Source organism: Sphaeramia orbicularis, chromosome 17 (genome assembly GCF_902148855.1).
Source record: "Sphaeramia orbicularis chromosome 17, fSphaOr1.1, whole genome shotgun sequence".
Lineage (NCBI taxonomy): Eukaryota > Metazoa > Chordata > Actinopteri > Kurtiformes > Apogonidae > Sphaeramia > Sphaeramia orbicularis.
The window spans coordinates 10,309,374-10,326,441 of record NC_043973.1 but is presented as its reverse complement, the minus strand read 5'-3'; the positions used below and the strand labels follow the sequence as shown (position 1 = coordinate 10,326,441).

The window sequence follows — 17,068 nt, the reverse complement described above, 5'->3', positions numbered from 1 at the left end:
GCACAGCCATATTACTTCCTGAACTTTAAGTTGCTCCTTTATTTCCTGTCTTTCATTATTGGACACACTGATTAATCCAGGCGTGTCTGCTACTTCTTGTTGTGACTACTGTGGTCAGACACACCTGGATTAATCAGTGTGTCCAATAATGAAAGACAGGAAATGAAGGAGCTGCCTTAAGTTCAGGAAGTAGTGGGGCTGTGCATAGAGCCCATTGGAGCCAATCCTTGTGGCTGTGAGGCAACTTTAATACATTTTGTATTGGCTCAAAGTTTGAACCAAGATCCCTGTTAAGCTATATTTCATTCATATGATGCTATTATTACAGAAAATCCTCACTGCTCTGCATGTCATCTTTCACTTTGTTTTCTTTATAATTTGTGTGTCATATTTAATACTGGGGCTCGAAATCAGCAGGTGTAGGCGCGCCTTTGTTATTGTCACGTGATATCAGGTTAACACAATGGAATCTATGCACAGCCCCACTACTTCCTGAACTTAAGGCAGCTCCTTTATTTCCTTCTTTCATTATTGGACACACTGATTAATCCAGGTGTGTCTGCTACTTCTTGTTGTGATACTGTGGTCAGACACACCTGGATTAATCAGTGTGTCCAATAATGAAAAACAGGAAATGAAGGAGCTGCCTTAAGTTCAGGAAGTAGTGGGGCTGTGCATAGAGCCCATTGGCACTTCAGAAGCTTGGATTTTTTTTTTCCTCTTTGAAAAAAATAAATCCTGCTATTTTGCGTTCTGTGTGAAAGTGCTCTCGTCAAACAGCGGGTTTGAAAAATATAATTAATCTCAAATAATAATAGGACAAAATAAAATATCCTAAATAAGCAACCAATGTAAGGAAAATAGATGTACAGTGTGATTAAATGTGTGTCTTCAGGTTGTTTTCAGCTGTTAAAACACATTTGTTAGAAAAAAAAAAATACTCCAAAAGTAACCAAATGTAATAATATTCGCACTACTTTGCACTGTAAGCCCAGAATTTGTATTTACTAAAATGCTTTAATTACAATGTACTTAAATGATTTAAGTTTTATTACATTACAATAAAATGTTCAGTATATTCTACTAATTTGTAGACATAGTTGAAAGTACGAAAAAGTTTAAGTTGAATGGATTTAAATCACTAAGTTTTAGTCATGACCACACCTTTTTATCTCTGCATTGCATTGTGGGTATTGGGCATTTTGTTGAAAATGTGTTATTTTAATGTGCAGGGGTTCAGCGAGGTTGTAGTGCTAGTGTTAATTTGGACTTAATGTGTGTGTATGGCAGTGTTTATTGGCCTTTTTGTGTTTGTTTTTGTATTTTTGTAGAGCTGCACCATGAGTCAGAGCCATCGGAAGAACAATAGCTTTCCTGTTCATCGAAAATTTTTTTGTTGCATATTGTAACTTGCAATGTTTTGCCAAATTAAAAGTATTTCCTGTACTGGCAAAGTAATTTGAGGTAATTCCTGCAAAACTTTCATCCAAGCCACAATGTATTGACTTAAATACTTATACAAAACCATTTATAATGCAAAAGATTTACATTTTAATCAATTTGGGTTTGAGTGTAATGAAGTGATGATTTTAAGTCTGATGATTATACAGAGTAATTGACATTGAAACTAAAATTAAGTTAAATTAACTTGGCATTTAGTGTGTTGTACTTAAAATAGCAATTCCATTCAAATCAAGCATTTAAGTTTAATACACTCAAGTTGTCATTACTCATTACTTAAATTTTTTAAGGAAACAAGTTACCTGAGATTTTTAAAGTAAACTCAACTATCCGGTCTTACAGTATGATAAAGTAATGAAAAAAAAAAACAAAAAACACTTTTCCCCCCATTCTAACAGGGTATATATACTAGTAGTATGGAAGTAAATCTGTGTCATCAGATTTTGAATTATAAAAGATATTGAATTTCTAGCACTGAATTTTTTTTGGACTGAAATTAAGTATCTGAATTTGTTTTTGCACTGAAATTAAGAATCCGAAAAAAAATTTTAGCACTGAAATTAAGTGTCTGGATTTTTTTTTTTTTTTTTTGTGCTGAAATTAAGCATCTGGATTTTTTGTTTTTGTTTTTTTGCACTGAAATTAAGTATCTGATTATTTTTTTTTACACTGAAGTTAAGTATCTGAATTTTTTTGCACTGAAATTAAGTATCTGAATTTTTGTTTGCACTGAAATTAAGTATCTGAATTTTTTTTTGTACTGAAATTAAGTATCTGATTTTTTTTTGTTCTGAAATAAAGTATTTGAATTTTTTTTTCACTGAAATTAAGTATCTGAATTTTTTATTTATTTATCTATTTTGCACTGAAATTAAGTATCTGATTATTTTTTTTTACACTGAAGTTAAGTATCTGAATTTTTTTGCACTGAAATTAAGTATCTGAATTTTTGTTTGCACTGAAATTAAGTATCTGAATTTTTTTTTGTACTGAAATTAAGTATCTGATTTTTTTTTGTTCTGAAATAAAGTATTTGAATTTTTTTTTCACTGAAATTAAGTATCTGAATTTTTTATTTATTTATCTATTTTGCACTGAAATTAAGTATCTGAATTTTTTGTACTGAAATTAAGTATCTGAATATTTTTTTTGTACTGTAATTAAGTATCTGGATTTTTTTTTTTGTGTGTGTGTGTGCTGAAATTAAGTATCTGAATTGTTTTTTCACTGAAATTAAGTATCTGGATTTTTTTTTTTTTGCACTGAAAATAAGTATCTGAATTTTTTATTATTATTATTTTTTGCACTGAAATTAAGTATCTGGATTTTTTTGTTTTGCGCTGACATTAAGTATCTGAATTTTTTGCACTGAAATTAAGTATTTGAATTTTTTTTGCACTGAAATTAAGTATCTGAATTTTTTTTGCACTGAAATTAAGTATCTGGATTTTTTTTTTCTTTTGCACTGAAATTAAGTATCTGAATTTTTTATTATTATTTTTTTTTTGCACTGAAATTAAGTATCTGGATTTTTTTTTTTTTTTGCGCTGACATTAAGTATCTGAATTTTTTGCACTGAAATTAAATATTTGAATTTTTTTTTGAACTGAAATTAAGTATCTGAATTTTTTGCACTGAAATTAAGTATCTGAATTTTTTTTGGTACTGAAATTAAGTATCTGAATTTTTTTTGGTACTGAAATTAAGTATCTGGATTTTTTTTTTTTTTTTTTTACGCTGAAATTAAGTATCTGAATTGTTTTTTGCACTGAAATTAAGTATCTGGATTTTTTTTGCATTGAAATTAAGTATCTGAATTTTATTTATTTATTTATTTTTGCACCGAAAATAAGTATCTGAATTTTAAAAAAAAATTTTTTTGCACTGAAATTAAGTATTTGGATTTTTTTTTTTTTTTTTTTTTTGCGCTGACATTAAGTATCTGAATTTTTTTTGCACTGAAATTAAGTATCTGATTTTTTTTGTACTGAAATTAAGTATCTGAATTTTTTTTGTACTGAAATTAAGTATCTGGATTTTTTTTTTTTGTGCTGAAATTAAGTATCTGAATTTTTTTTGTACTGAAATTAAGTATCTGGATTTTTTTTTTTTGTGCTGAAATTAAGTATCTGAATTGTTTTTTGCACTGAAATTAAGTATCTGGATTTTTTTTGCATTGAAATTAAGTATCTGAATTTTATTTATTTATTTATTTATTTTTGCACTGAAAATAAGAATCTGAATTTTTTTTTTTTTTGCACTGAAATTAAGTATTTGGATTTTTTTTTTTTTTTTTTTTTGCGCTGACATTAAGTATCTGAATTTTTTTTGTACTGAAATTAAGTATCTGGATTTTTTTTTTTTTTTTGCGCTGAAATTAAGTATCTGAATTGTTTTTTGCACTGAAATTAAGTATCTGGTTTTTTTTTAAATTGAAATTAAGTATCTGAATTTTATTTATTTATTTATTTATTTATTTATTTATTTATTTATTTATTTATTTATTTTTGCACTGAAAATAAGTATCTGAATTTTTTATTTTTTTGCACTGAAATTAAGTATTTGGATTTTTTTTTTTTTTTTTGCGCTGACATTAAGTATCTGAAATTTTTTTGCACTGAAATTAAGTATCTGATTTTTTTTGTACTGAAATTAAGTATCTGGATTTTTTTTTTTTTTTTTTGCACTGAAGTTAAGTATCTGAATTGTTTTTTGCACTGAAATTAAGTATCTATTGTTTTTTTTTTTTTTGCACTGAAATTAAGTATCTGGATTTTTTTTTGCATTGAAATTAAGTATCTGAATTTTGTTGCATTTAAATTAAGTATCTGATTTTTGTTGCATTTAAATTAAGTATCTGATTTTTTTTTCTGCACTGAAATTAAGTATCTGAATTGTTTGTCTCTGAATTCAACTATGTTTATTAATTTAGAATTAAAAAATCCAGATGCAATGAATTCAGATGCAAACATTCAAGTGCAAACATTCAGGTGCAAAAAATCCAGATACTTAATTTCAGTGCAAAAAACATCAATGCTACAAATTCAGTGTCTTTTATAATTTAAATCTGATGACACAGATTTACTTCCATATATAACCTTTCATCAGTGTTAACTAATACTCTCTAACTGGTGGATTTCTGGGCCACGGCCACAGGTTTAACTGTGATAATACTTAAGTGTCCACACCTGGTCCAGACAAAGTGTCAGTAGTAAGTGTTCTGCAGGAGTGTGTGTGGGGGGGTACACACACGCGCACACACACACGCGCACACACCTCCTCTCGCTCACAGAAGGGACTCACACGTGCCCTCTACCGGCTGAGAAGCGCGCGCGCACCGCCGCCGCCGCCTGCGCCGCTCTCGTGGAGCTGCCGGACTACTCAATCCACGCGTAATTCAGGAACCGGGACTCACTCACACATTCCTCCTCCAAGTGTGGAGCGAGCCGGCAAGGAGCAGCCGCGTCCTGTCCGTCACACAGCCCCGACAGCACGGCCGAGGAGCGGAGGGCAGGGCGAGCACTTCCCACCCAACAGTTTAAACTAAAGTCTGCACGAGAGTCAAGTTACGGTTCAGACCAGAGTTCCAGTTAACCCCGGGGCTGGGGTTAACGCGACCACCCCGCTGTCGACATGGATAAAGTTATCAATTGCTTGTTTGCTGCGATAACCCTGCTGTTGTCCGTCCGAGGAGAAGTTTTTAAAGGTAAGGAGCATCACCTGGATGATGTTTGGACCCACAGAACACACGCCGACTCCTGCTTTGTATCAGCCGACACGCAGAGTGGAAGGAAAAGCCACGCAAAGTCTGTTTTTCTTTCTTTCTTTTTTAACATTAGATTGAGTTTGATAGTTTGAAATCTTTCAGGTTTAAAAATAAATGTTAAGTCTTTATTGTGCAGATTCGAGCCTGTTGTCAATTTAAGTTACATTATGGTCGCGTTTTTGTTTTTTGTTTTTTTTTTTCAAATTGCATTTAAAATACACGAATTTCTGCCAAAAATGCATTTAATTAGCGCTAAATTCCATGTGATATCGCTCATTTCCTTGCGGTAGTTTTGATATCACCTTTGCGCCAATAAAAAAAAAAAAAAAGCAGGTGCGGGTCTGGAATGCCAGTATTTACACCAACCCCAAGTTTAAGGAGTTGAGCGTTTTAATGTTTGTGTTTTAGTGTTGGTGTTTTAACTTTATCCGGATAAGTTTCTGTCTACTGTGGTGAACCTGAGGGGATTCAGCTTCACTGTGTCACTGTGGGCTGTGGTCGTGGATCGGAGCCGCGGTGATCGGGACAGTGTCATCCCCGGGTGAACCTGGTCTGTGTAGTCCCAAAGTGAGCATCCACGCACAGGCTGCACACACACACACCACAAAGTACAGCTAATTACTTTAAATGAGCAACGAGACTGTCTCTGCTGCTTCTGATTCCAAGTTTTACCTCGTGTTTTTAAACTGAGAAGAAAAGCAGTTTAACTTCTATTCATAACTTGTGTGTCATACCTATAGAGGAGCTTATGTTAAAGATGCATGAATGTTTTTAGTGTAGTTCCACTCAGATCTAATGTAAATTCTGTGTTTTGAGAAAATGTGAGAACTGAAAAGTTAGTTCTCAACCTTTCTTATTTCTGTGTTGGACTGTGTGACTTGTATTCCCTCTGATAAATGTGCATGCTTTTGTGAAAACTGCTTGCTTTGCCATCCCATTCCTTAAATCCAGCATTAATTTTGTTGTTTTGCTATTTGAAGGTTACTGCAAACTTTAGTATAGCACGCATGGCTTTCATACATATGCAGCTTCTTTTCAGCTCTTTCAAAGCTGTGCAAGAGGGAAAAAAGTTTAGGGATTAGTACTAGCAGATAATGATTGACTTATTAGAATTACGGAAATTAAAGTGCACACTTTCACCTTCAGTGTAATGCCCTCTGATTGCCTGAGGGGACTTAACATTCACAGTCTAATTTAGTCCCCAAAAGGGTCACTTATGCTGTCTGCACAAAGGCATTATCTGTGTTAAAAAGGTGCATTAGCCTATATTCATGCTAATCAATGTACAGACTAGGTCGTGTGTGTGTGTGTTTTGGGTGGGGGTTTCATGCTGACCAAGCTGCTTTTTAAAGTTGTAGCAAACTGGTTGCATGTGTGATGTTTTTTTTTTTCCCTCCATGGATTTGATATGTTGCTTTGACTGAGTGACAGCAGTGTGTGGGGTTTGAAGCTGTAGTGCTGATGTGATGTGGGGATTTAGTTTGAGTCGGATGCTGTGGGATTCAACAGACGCCTGATGCATTTTCCGCTGATCCTGCTGGGGGCAGCATGGCACACATTTAATACCCAGATGATGAAGTTAAACTGCTCAGAGAGAAGCACAAGTCAGACACATAGATCACAATTCAGACACACTTTGGAAACTATGGGATCAGAGTCAGACTTTACATTTAACAAAAGCAACTGCAGTTCAAGATAAATAACACTTTTATCTTAATCTGACTGTGCACTGGTCTTCTTCATATTAGGGATCTTTTTACTGAGGAGCCATTTAAATATGCAGAGATTGACAGAATATGCAAATAAACATTTTGTGATACTTTTTATCTAGTTGTGTGAACACAAAGAGTCGATTTTAGTGACTGAAAATTCACTTACCCTGAAGCTCAAAGCATTCCTAGTCCATTTCTTTGTGTGAGTGAGGTTTATCAGTCTTGGCCGCTGGCAACCTCAGGACTAGGGGAGATTTATTGGAGTGGGCTGCACCGCTGGGCTCCCACTGGTGGCAAGACCATCGATAAATGCGCTCCTAATTGCATGAGTGTGTGTGTAAATATGTAAACCAGGAAGAAATCAATCGGACGTGTTTTACTTTTCCCCGGCTAGGTGACGGATTGGCCACACATGGATGGAGAGGCATGGAGTTCAGAATGTGAGCCTGGTGTGTGTGCATGAGGCCCAGGCTGAGCGTTTGTGATGGGGAGTATGTGATAGCAGCCCATGTGATAATTAGATCACACTGAGGTAACCAGAGTACCACTCGACTTCAGTGCACAGTATCAGAGCCCTGTGACTGTGCAGCCTCAATTTGATCACAGCGACCAGTCTTTTGGAAGTCTTTTAATTTACGCATTAAAAACACTAATCCAACTCTATAATCAGGATCAGACTGTATCACTTTCATCTCCTTCCCACATGAACTTGTTTGTGCATCTGTGTATCTGTGCTCATGGCAGAAATGAACTGCTCTTTTTTTTTTTTTTTTTCTTCTTTCCTCTGTTGCATTCACAATGCCTACTGGATGCTCTAAGTTCAGACAGAACCAACACTATAAATCACTTGTTGTGTATGGCCAGTGCTTCTGTTTTCTTCATTATGAGGACAGCTTTTTTTCCAGAAGGCTTGGCCTTTGATATCTATACTCTGTCTTTTGACCGAGCACATTAAATTCCAGGGAGCTGTGTGCTTTGTTATGTTTACCACCTTTTCCAGCAGCCATAAAACCTGCCTTGTTTTCTGATAGGGGTTAGCCGTGTGTTGAGAATAATGCCCATGCTCCGAGTGGAGAGCTGCAGTTTGTCATTGCAGAGTGACTGCTGCTGATAGTGTCCTGGTTGGCCGATCCTGATTGCCATCCAAGCTGTGACTAAGGAGTAAAACAACACATTGGCTGCTTGGGAAGATAAACAGCACTTCATTTGAAGTCTGGCAATAATTTAGATAGTTTTTCACTCATGAAATGTTTCTTTTTTTTTTCCTCCCCTCCCAGCTGACTCAGATTTAATAGAGACTTTTCCGAAAGGTGTCCTGAAGGGTGGCAGTTTTCTTTGTGTGAGCCAGTGGAGAATGAAATTAAATATGCATGTGATTTTTTTTTTTTTTTTTTTTTTTTTCATTTTTTAAACCGTGGTTTTAACTGTGTTGGAAAGAGGGGGGAAAAAAGCTCCATGGTGATTGATGATAGTACAAAGCAGAAAGTGAGGTGTCTACATTCTTCTGTAACTTTGCTTTTCAGACACTTTTATTATGATGGTAATGAAGGTGGTGAAAACACATGGATTTACTGAGGCTGTTTAAACACTGCAGTACATGTGTGATTTCCTAGAAGAGGGTCTGCCGACTTTGTCAGCAGAGCTGTCTTAAGAGTGATCACGGCTGTAGACATGGGGGTGTGTCACGTTTAAATGGAACTTTGAAAACTTGCAAATACGAAATGTTTCTTTATAGACTTAGACCGTTCACTTGAAGTGACTACAATGATAATACTCTAATTTTTTGCCAGTTAAGTCTAACGTGTAAAAAAAGAAAAGCAATAAAATAGCACCTATCTGCTTACTACTGCTTTTCTGCGCAACACTCAATTAATGTCACACCCAATGATAAACAACAAAGCAGATCTTAAAAGGAAAAGTATACACTGAAACACCAGGTAACATTTTTCCAAAACTGCTCTCAGTACATCTAGTATAAGTCCAATAATTTTAGCTTGGTGGCTTCTCATTACTCAACGCTTTGTGTTACATTGACTTCTAGTTTGGTCACATTTTGTGCATCTCTGAAATTTTGCATAATTTCATGAGAAGACATTAACAGGTGATGTGAAACAGCATTAGAACATGGGATTCTTATTTTAACCATATTTCACATCTTTACCGTCAATGCAGTCTATGGAAGTTTAAATCACATGTTTAAAGCAGCGTATGACTTTATCACAATTTTTTTTTTCGAATTTGTAAAACCTGAGTGATAGCCTAATTATCAATAATCCATTAGTCTTTCTGCGCTTATGCCCCTGAATCACTTCCTTCACAGTGAACTACTTTGAAGATGACTCCATCATAAACACAGTCCACTTGTTCACATAACAAACTGAAACGTCACCTGGGCCTTTTCGGAAATTTTGTCACGAAGTGTACTGTGGGAATGGTGACCAAGCGAAAGTGGTTTCTCACAGATTTGGCCAGAAAACAAGCCAGATCGCTACAACATAAAATTCTGTAGTCCACCAGGGTTGTTTTAAAGAATGACTAGGCGACATTTGGGTTCAGCATTCACAAAGAGATAGCGAAATTGCTGCTGTGTGGAATTCCCATTCCCACAATGCACTTTGTGACAAAACTTCTGAAATTTCTAGGTTTTTTGTTACTCATTAAACAATCAATCTCACATTTATTTCCAGGCCAGTCACTGTTGTGTTGTTTGTAAAGGGATGTGGACATTTTTCAAGGGCAAAATGTGACTGGTCTGTTTTAATGTAGTTTTGTTATTCATGGTGATTTGGCTACATTTACTACGTATTTCTCTGATGGAGCAACTCGTAATTACTATTAGACGCATGACGCCACAGACGTAACTTTTTAACCCTTTCATGCATAGTGGTCACTCCAGTGGACAGTTCTTCTCCAGCTGTTCTCTTGTATATTCATGGGTTTTGTTTTTTTAGTTCCATATCAGCCAACACGGTGGACGCTGATGCATCATCCCGTACACTGACATTCAGACCATTACTGTAACTTTGCTGTTCTAGATAAACCTGATCTGCACTAACATGTTTAAGTGTAAATCAGTTGTTATTTGTTAGACAAGAAGGTTTTTTTTGTATATTATCTCCATCAAATGAGTAATTGCTAGCATTAGAAAATGTTAAAATGTGAGAAAACATCAGATTAGCAGCATTAAAAATGTTTTTATTTCATTGTTTTCATATCACTTTCTGATATTGGGTTTTAAACACGTTTCTTTACTTCAAAAATTAAATGCATGGATATTTTTGTAACTCCATAGGAAAAAAAAACTCGATTGCATTGTTTTTTTCATGCCTAAGGAGGAATAAAAACACTGAAGAAAAAAAGTCTTGACTAAGGTTCTCACAATTCATGCATGAAAGGGTTAAAATGGACATTTAAAAGAAAGAACTGTCATTCTTGAGGAACTATTCAAGTTTGTTGAACAGAAGCTTGTAAATCATAAAATCTATCAATGTAGCGTCAAACTGCGTGTCATGTTATCGATCACGAAACAAAAAACATTGATCTGTTCTTAAAAGTACTTCATACTGTTTTTTAGATGCAAACAAAATTATATTTTTACTCAATTAACAAAATAACATTTGATGGATTGAAAATGGGATACTGTTATGAATCCTGAACATTATGAGTCTACTATGGTTGTTGGGTCAGCTGTTTGGGACTGATTTACATCTTATCTGAGGTGAGATAGAGTCAAATGACTGACCTGGTTGGTGAAGAGAATTCCACTGTTGACTATAAGAAGCTCTTTGTATGTTTCAACTTCATGTTTAGGACCAAGGTTCTGTTGCATTGTTCTAAGATTTGGGGATTTCATATAAAATTACTATTTTTTTTTTTTACACTGGCAGACGTGAAATTAAAGCTGAATGCTGTCATTTGAGCTGCAATGAAAGACTGGCTGCAGGGTTATGGTTCTGCAGAACAAACACAACAGAAGCACAGAAGTGTCCAAATTGTCATGGACTCCACTGTAAGTGTGAAAATGGGTTAAGTGTTGGCCTGTCACAAGCACTTTTAGCCAAAGAAACTGAGTGAAATCTCCGAAGTCTGTCAATATGGCTCATCGTCTTCATATCCCTGGAGTGCCACTCCACATTCAATCATTAGCTGTTGATTTGCAAGTGATTTTATTTACATTCTGGAGAGGCAGTAATAGTTTGAAGTTGGTTCTTGAGGCGGCTGATGCGGCTACGTTATCTAGAAACATTGCATTGGAATGATAATTGGCCTTGAGATGTGACTGTGTGAAGGATGCTGGACAAACAGAGATGCTCTAATTATACACAGCTCCTTCTTCAAATGAAGAGGATAAAAGCTAATGAATCACACACAGGCCAGCACAGGGGCTGCCTAATGAAGAGAGAGTGAGACACAGAGAGGGGAGTGTTTGGAAGAGGCAGAGCCACAGTGTATGTGTGTGTTAGGCATGCTCCAACAATTCTGTGATCTCATCAACATGTCTGAAAAAAAAAGATCCTTGGTGGAAAAACAACAACTTACTATGCAGCGGATCATGTTTACAGAAGTCTGCGCTCATTGTAGGTGGCTCAGAGAGTCCAGGCACTCAGGAAAATTTCACTAATTAATGCTCCAAGGGTCTCAATTGTTATTAATGGTGACGAGGAGGAGGAGGGGAATAAGGGAGGAGTAGGAGAAGCAGTTTAAATCAGGACATTATAATGATTATAAAGCCTTGAGATGGAAAAAAGCACTCGGATACTTAAGTAAAAGTAGAAAGTATTACTTAAATAAAAGAATACAAGTAGTATCAGCTAAATGAATCAATAGTAATAGTACTGGTCAATCAGAGCGACTGATTTCGAAGTGTTTTGCTGTTAATAAACGTTATATCAACAACCTGTTTTTGAATATTTTAATGTTGTACTTTGCCAATGTGGAGCTGACTTTTCTTTTTTAACATTTAAAAGGTCACCCATGACCTGTTTTAGGGTCAGGGTTACATTTGAGTCATTAAAGACTCAAGATTCAAAGTGTTTTATCATGATGTGTAATGTAAAGAAACTGGTTTCCCTGTTCAATGAAAATCTTACTTTGCTGTCCACACTGAATGCCAATAGAATTTAAGATTTATAAAAACAGACAAATTTAACTAGAGAATTAAACAAAACAAAGAGGGATTTAAGAATGGCATGCAAAAGACAATAAGTGTAAAATATAAACTATTACTAAGTAAATAAATATGTATTTACATAAATGTGCAATGTATGAGTAATTGTGCAAACTGTCAGAGATGAAAACTGATATATGTGCAATTACTGAGTATAAGGCGCATAAACAGGTGCTGTGGTTCAGGATGTGTTTTAGCAACATGTTAAACAGAAACCAAAAATGTTCTCTTTCAAAATAAGTTGAATAAATGCATCATTTTGGTAAACAACATCCTTTATACTCTCAACACAAGAAGAGTGGATGTGGAAGGGTTAAATACTTTGTATACTCTGAGGTAGATTTGTAGTATAGTAACCCTGTTATCAGAAAAAGTACTGTCAAAGTGTGTTTCTACAGATGCACATGACCTGAACACAGTTTGTAATTGAAGAGTCTACAGTGTTTTTGCCTTTCTTCAGTAGGATGACAGCTGTGCAAAATCAAAGAGTTCATGTCCCAACTCTCATATCTGTATTTATGTTCAGGCAAGCAAAGTGCTTCATAAGGAAATATTACTAAAATACATTTGAGTGATTTTTCAGTCAGTAAAATGCTTTAGTTTGGGAAAACATTTGTGGAATGTTTTGTAAACTAACAGTATAAACCAGGCACCATCAGGGCAGATATGTCAGGCTTTTCCATTGGAATGACTGTGAAGAAAAATAAAATCTATCTCACCCACATTTTTAAAGCTACTATAATGTTTCGGATTTTTTGATTGATTACTTATTGTCAATGTTCAGTTCATTTAATTTTCACACAAATTCATATCTGTCAGGACAGTGGGGCTGGCCTCAATCCCTTTTTCAGGGCTCTGGTGCATCACCAGTGATTTACAGTGAATACTCCAAGCTTTGTGGAGAAATTTTATAAAATTGGCACGCTCCAAACTTTGTGGGTTTTTTTGCAGGCTTTTAATCATCACAAAGCCACAGAACACTGTATTGGTGGTGTCACAGTTTTGACAGAGCAGCATACACTTAAATAATACATAACATGATAAAGATGATTAAATGGACTGATGAATAGAGGACTAAATTAACCATGTGAGTCTAGTGACAGAATTGGTGGGATAGAAGGCTGACCATCACCCTCTCATTTTAACAAAATAAGTTGTGTGTGACAGGATGAACCACTCTTGTTTTCATCTAAATATAAGGTAGCATGATAAAGATTGTCTAGTGTTGGCTCCTACAGGCTTACTTTACTGTACAAAAAACACAAAAGAGCGGAACTTTGGATTATTACAACTGAATGTTGGATGTCCAAGTATTTGAAAAGCCTTGATTGTGGCACACTACACTGAATCAGGACATTATTATGTGTAAGCGGTAAATCCCATGTCTTCCCACATTTCCTAAAAACTTAAGATTTTTTAAATTCACACTGCTACTGTCTCCAGGGTTTAATATGTACCCACGGCTGGTGACTGGCAGCAGGGATGGTTTTACACTTAGACTGAGATGACCCTGACACTGGCTCATACTTACCTTTACGTATCTTGAAAACCTGCTGCTCAATCACACAGGTTCTTTTCAGCATTGTTGCCCATAACCTTGGGGTTATTATGTGAATTGAAATTGATTCTGATAGAGCGTATTTTGGTTTTTGGTTTGGGTGAGCGTATGGCCTTGACCTGAAGCGTGAAGCGTAATTTTAAGTCTGTCAAATAAAAAACCACGGCTGCTGCCTCAACATCAGAGTCACATACTCCAGAAAAAATGTCATGTGAGCATGTAGGGCGAAGTTTCTTCTGCAGTTTCATGAATACTCAAGCTTCCTCCTTCAAGTTCTTGGAGGAGACTCTCATTTCAAGCCAAAAAGCTGTCCACGCATTGAAGCTGCTGTTCACAGAAGTGGTAGTGCTGTAGGTGGTGGCAGTGGGAGATGACAGGGAGGGGGGCCTGCTACTGCTGTTTCACCTTGTCTTCTGTTATTTATTAGGCTTCTGTCAAGGCTTAGGCAGCAGGCAGGTGTACGTCCCTTCTCCTCCCCCCAGTCCAGGCCTTATGAGTATAACCAGGGGCAAAATTCTCCATTACTGTCAGTCTGAATCTGTTGCCGTCACATTAGCGCATGTCATGCAGTCATTAATGCATTAGGCCTTGTTTGAGTGCCAGTTATTTGCATTGGCTTTTACACCGCCTATTTGCCCTTGTGCTAAAAGCTGCCTTGGCTGAACCTATTGACCATTTAACTGTTCAATAATGAAGCGATCCCAGAGGATGAATTAAGCTTCAGCCGTGCCGTTCGGTGGTAGTTATTAGGATTAAAAGGAGGTAACGCATACATATTTACATTGTTTCGAGTATGTTTTCAATGCTGAGGTATCACCGTAGCTCATGATCTCACCACTAACAGTCAACTCACTATTATCCACCTCCTCCTCTTCCTCCCAAAGCAGAATGTACCTGATTATACTGCTATCGGTCACACTCCGGCGCCTATTTGGAGGCTGTTATCTGTTTGCGGTGGAGACTCCTGGGGGAAGCATATAGCCGATAAGACACTGTTGTTCTGTAAACAGCCCTCTGACCTCCTCAGGCTCGGCTTCGCTCCCTTTTCAAACGGCTCCCTTTGTGTATCGGCCCCAAGCTCAAACCCCTCCTGCGTGACTGATTCCCCAGGGAGAGGTTTTAACGGCATTACTGTACCCTCCGCAACTGCACAGGGTGGTCACTCCAGAGCTGTCGGAGCAAGAGAGGGGTGTTTGCGTACGCAGGAGTGGAAATATGATCAGAGGAACAATAGATGCATTTATATCTAGATGGTTTTACATGAATGTTCAATTTGTGAATAAAAAAACCCAAGTCAAGACAGTGAAAATGTGGAAAAAAAAGTGCACTTCAGAGTCCATGAATAAATGATGAAAAAATGTGATTTCCCTTTGCAGTGACTACCATATTCTTTGAATAAATGCAGAACATAAACATAAATGCCATTTTCATTCACTATGCACAAAGAGAAGCAGAAACAAATGTTTGACAAAGGCTTTGACAAAGTTAATACCAGAATGTAGTTTTTGACAATATAAGCTGAATTTTGGGTCAAAAACTTACATTTATCAGTACCTCAATTAACAACTCAGGCACTATGTTATTCTACTGAATACTACATCAGACTTGAAAAATGATACTTTCACTTCGTACTTAACTTCACAATAAGTTGCTATGTAGTATAATAATAGTTTGGAGCAGGAAAACGCTGATAGCTGATTAATTGTCAGATATCAAACACAAAAAAAACCACCCAACACTGACAGAAATTAATTATCTTTGACTTTATTAGAAACTGGTTGAATGTTAATCAGAACATCAAAATCATAGTAAACACATTCCTCAATAAATTAGAGAATGAAAATCCAACCAACAGAAAAGTAGACAATTTCACTTTTTATTTTTTGATCTAATGCCATCCCTCAGAGTTAGGGATGTAACGATTACCAGTATAATGATAAACCGCGATAACATAGCAGACGGTTGGTATCACCATTTAAATTCTAATGACCATGATAACTGTGTTTGATTACCACACTATGTAAAGCTGTGCTTTTATGTCAAATATCTGAGTATAGTTTTAATTTATTACAATTTTGATTTTATATGCCTAATATTTGGAACCAACATTCACTTTTAAAGTCTTTGAAAATGTTCGTTAAGCATCTTATTTATGCAGTAAAGTATATAATTTATTTTTTGTGTGTTTTCTGGCCTTTTATGTTGATATAGTAGGTTAAAGTGAAAAAAATAATAGGCAGATGATATAGATGAAGTTGTGCTGAAAAAAAGATACCAAACATGGGTATAGTAAACATTTCTTTATGTAGTATATAAAGGCAAAACCAAAAGGACTGAAAAATGGACAAAATAGGCTCAGACCCCTAAGGGTTAATATTTGAATGTTTCTGCCAACAGAAGGTACATTGTGCCTTTTATTTTATTTTATTTTATTTTATTATTTTTAAGTCAACTTGGTTAAATTATTTCAGTGTGTGTATAAGTACTTTTTGAACATTTTGAGCACAGTTTCAACAATACTGTGATAATAATGACAACCGTGATAATTTTGGTCACAATAACCGTGATATGAAATTTTCATATCGTTACATCCCTACTCAGAGTCAATAATTTTAGTAGAGTTACTGCTATTATTGCTAAGTTTTGACAATACTAATGAGCTGATTGCCAGGACTAATTGGCCAAACGGAGTTATTAGTTTATCTTATAGGCTGTATATAATTAGTGGATAGAGGAACAGTGATGTCATCGGTTCCCCATTGCTTTGAAGCCAGTAGTTTGCCGCACAGCCATCATCATGTTGTAGCTGAAAGTGACCAATATTTGTACATAGGTGGAACTACAGGTCAGAGGTGAGCTAATGCTACACACTAGCTTACTGAATCAGTAAAACTGCAAATTTCAATCATCATTGTGTAACAGTTTTAGGGAAATCTACTGGCCACGACTACAGTGGAGATGTAAATGACTGACTCAGTATTTTTAAGTTAAGTGTACATCAATGGGAGCCAGGGTATTTTGGAGCCAATCAAAGCCAACCCCTGTGGCCCTTGGCAGTACCACAGCTTTCAGATACTTCCACATTGGCTTCATTTTGGAGATGAGCCCCTTGGTCTATCTGTACTGTAGAAACATTGTGGTGTAACATGGTGGACTCCGTTAACGCCAACCCACTCCCCCTGTAGGGTTAAACCACAAATCGCTGCAGTAACAAAAACACAGCAAAACTCATTTCTGTGTGATAATACACTGGTGAAAACATAGTCATCAATTAAATTCTATTTCAGAAATTATGTCCTCATGAATCACCATAAATCTCACACACTGGACCTTCAACTTTCAGAAAAGGATGACAATCTGAACAACTCCTTTATGCCTGTGGACTCAGAGTAGCCTATGGGAAG

At 35.9% G+C, this 17,068-nt stretch overlaps 1 protein-coding gene across 11 annotated transcripts in view; it reads left to right on the top strand.

Annotated features, from left to right (window-relative positions):
- The first annotated feature begins 4,828 nt into the window (after window positions 1-4,828).
- The window catches only part of LOC115437576 (receptor-type tyrosine-protein phosphatase mu), a 223,682-nt gene continuing 211,442 nt past the window's right edge, over window positions 4,829-17,068 (top strand). For 6 of the 11 annotated variants that reach the window (XM_030160827.1, XM_030160833.1, XM_030160832.1 and 3 more), the window contains exon 1: window positions 4,829-5,167. In XM_030160827.1, coding sequence (XP_030016687.1) covers window positions 5,095-5,167 — 73 coding nt within the window. In that variant the 5' untranslated portion in view covers window positions 4,829-5,094. The remainder of the gene's footprint in view (window positions 5,168-17,068) is intronic. The other 5 variants (XM_030160835.1, XM_030160836.1, XM_030160834.1 and 2 more) reach the window with 1 other exon arrangement.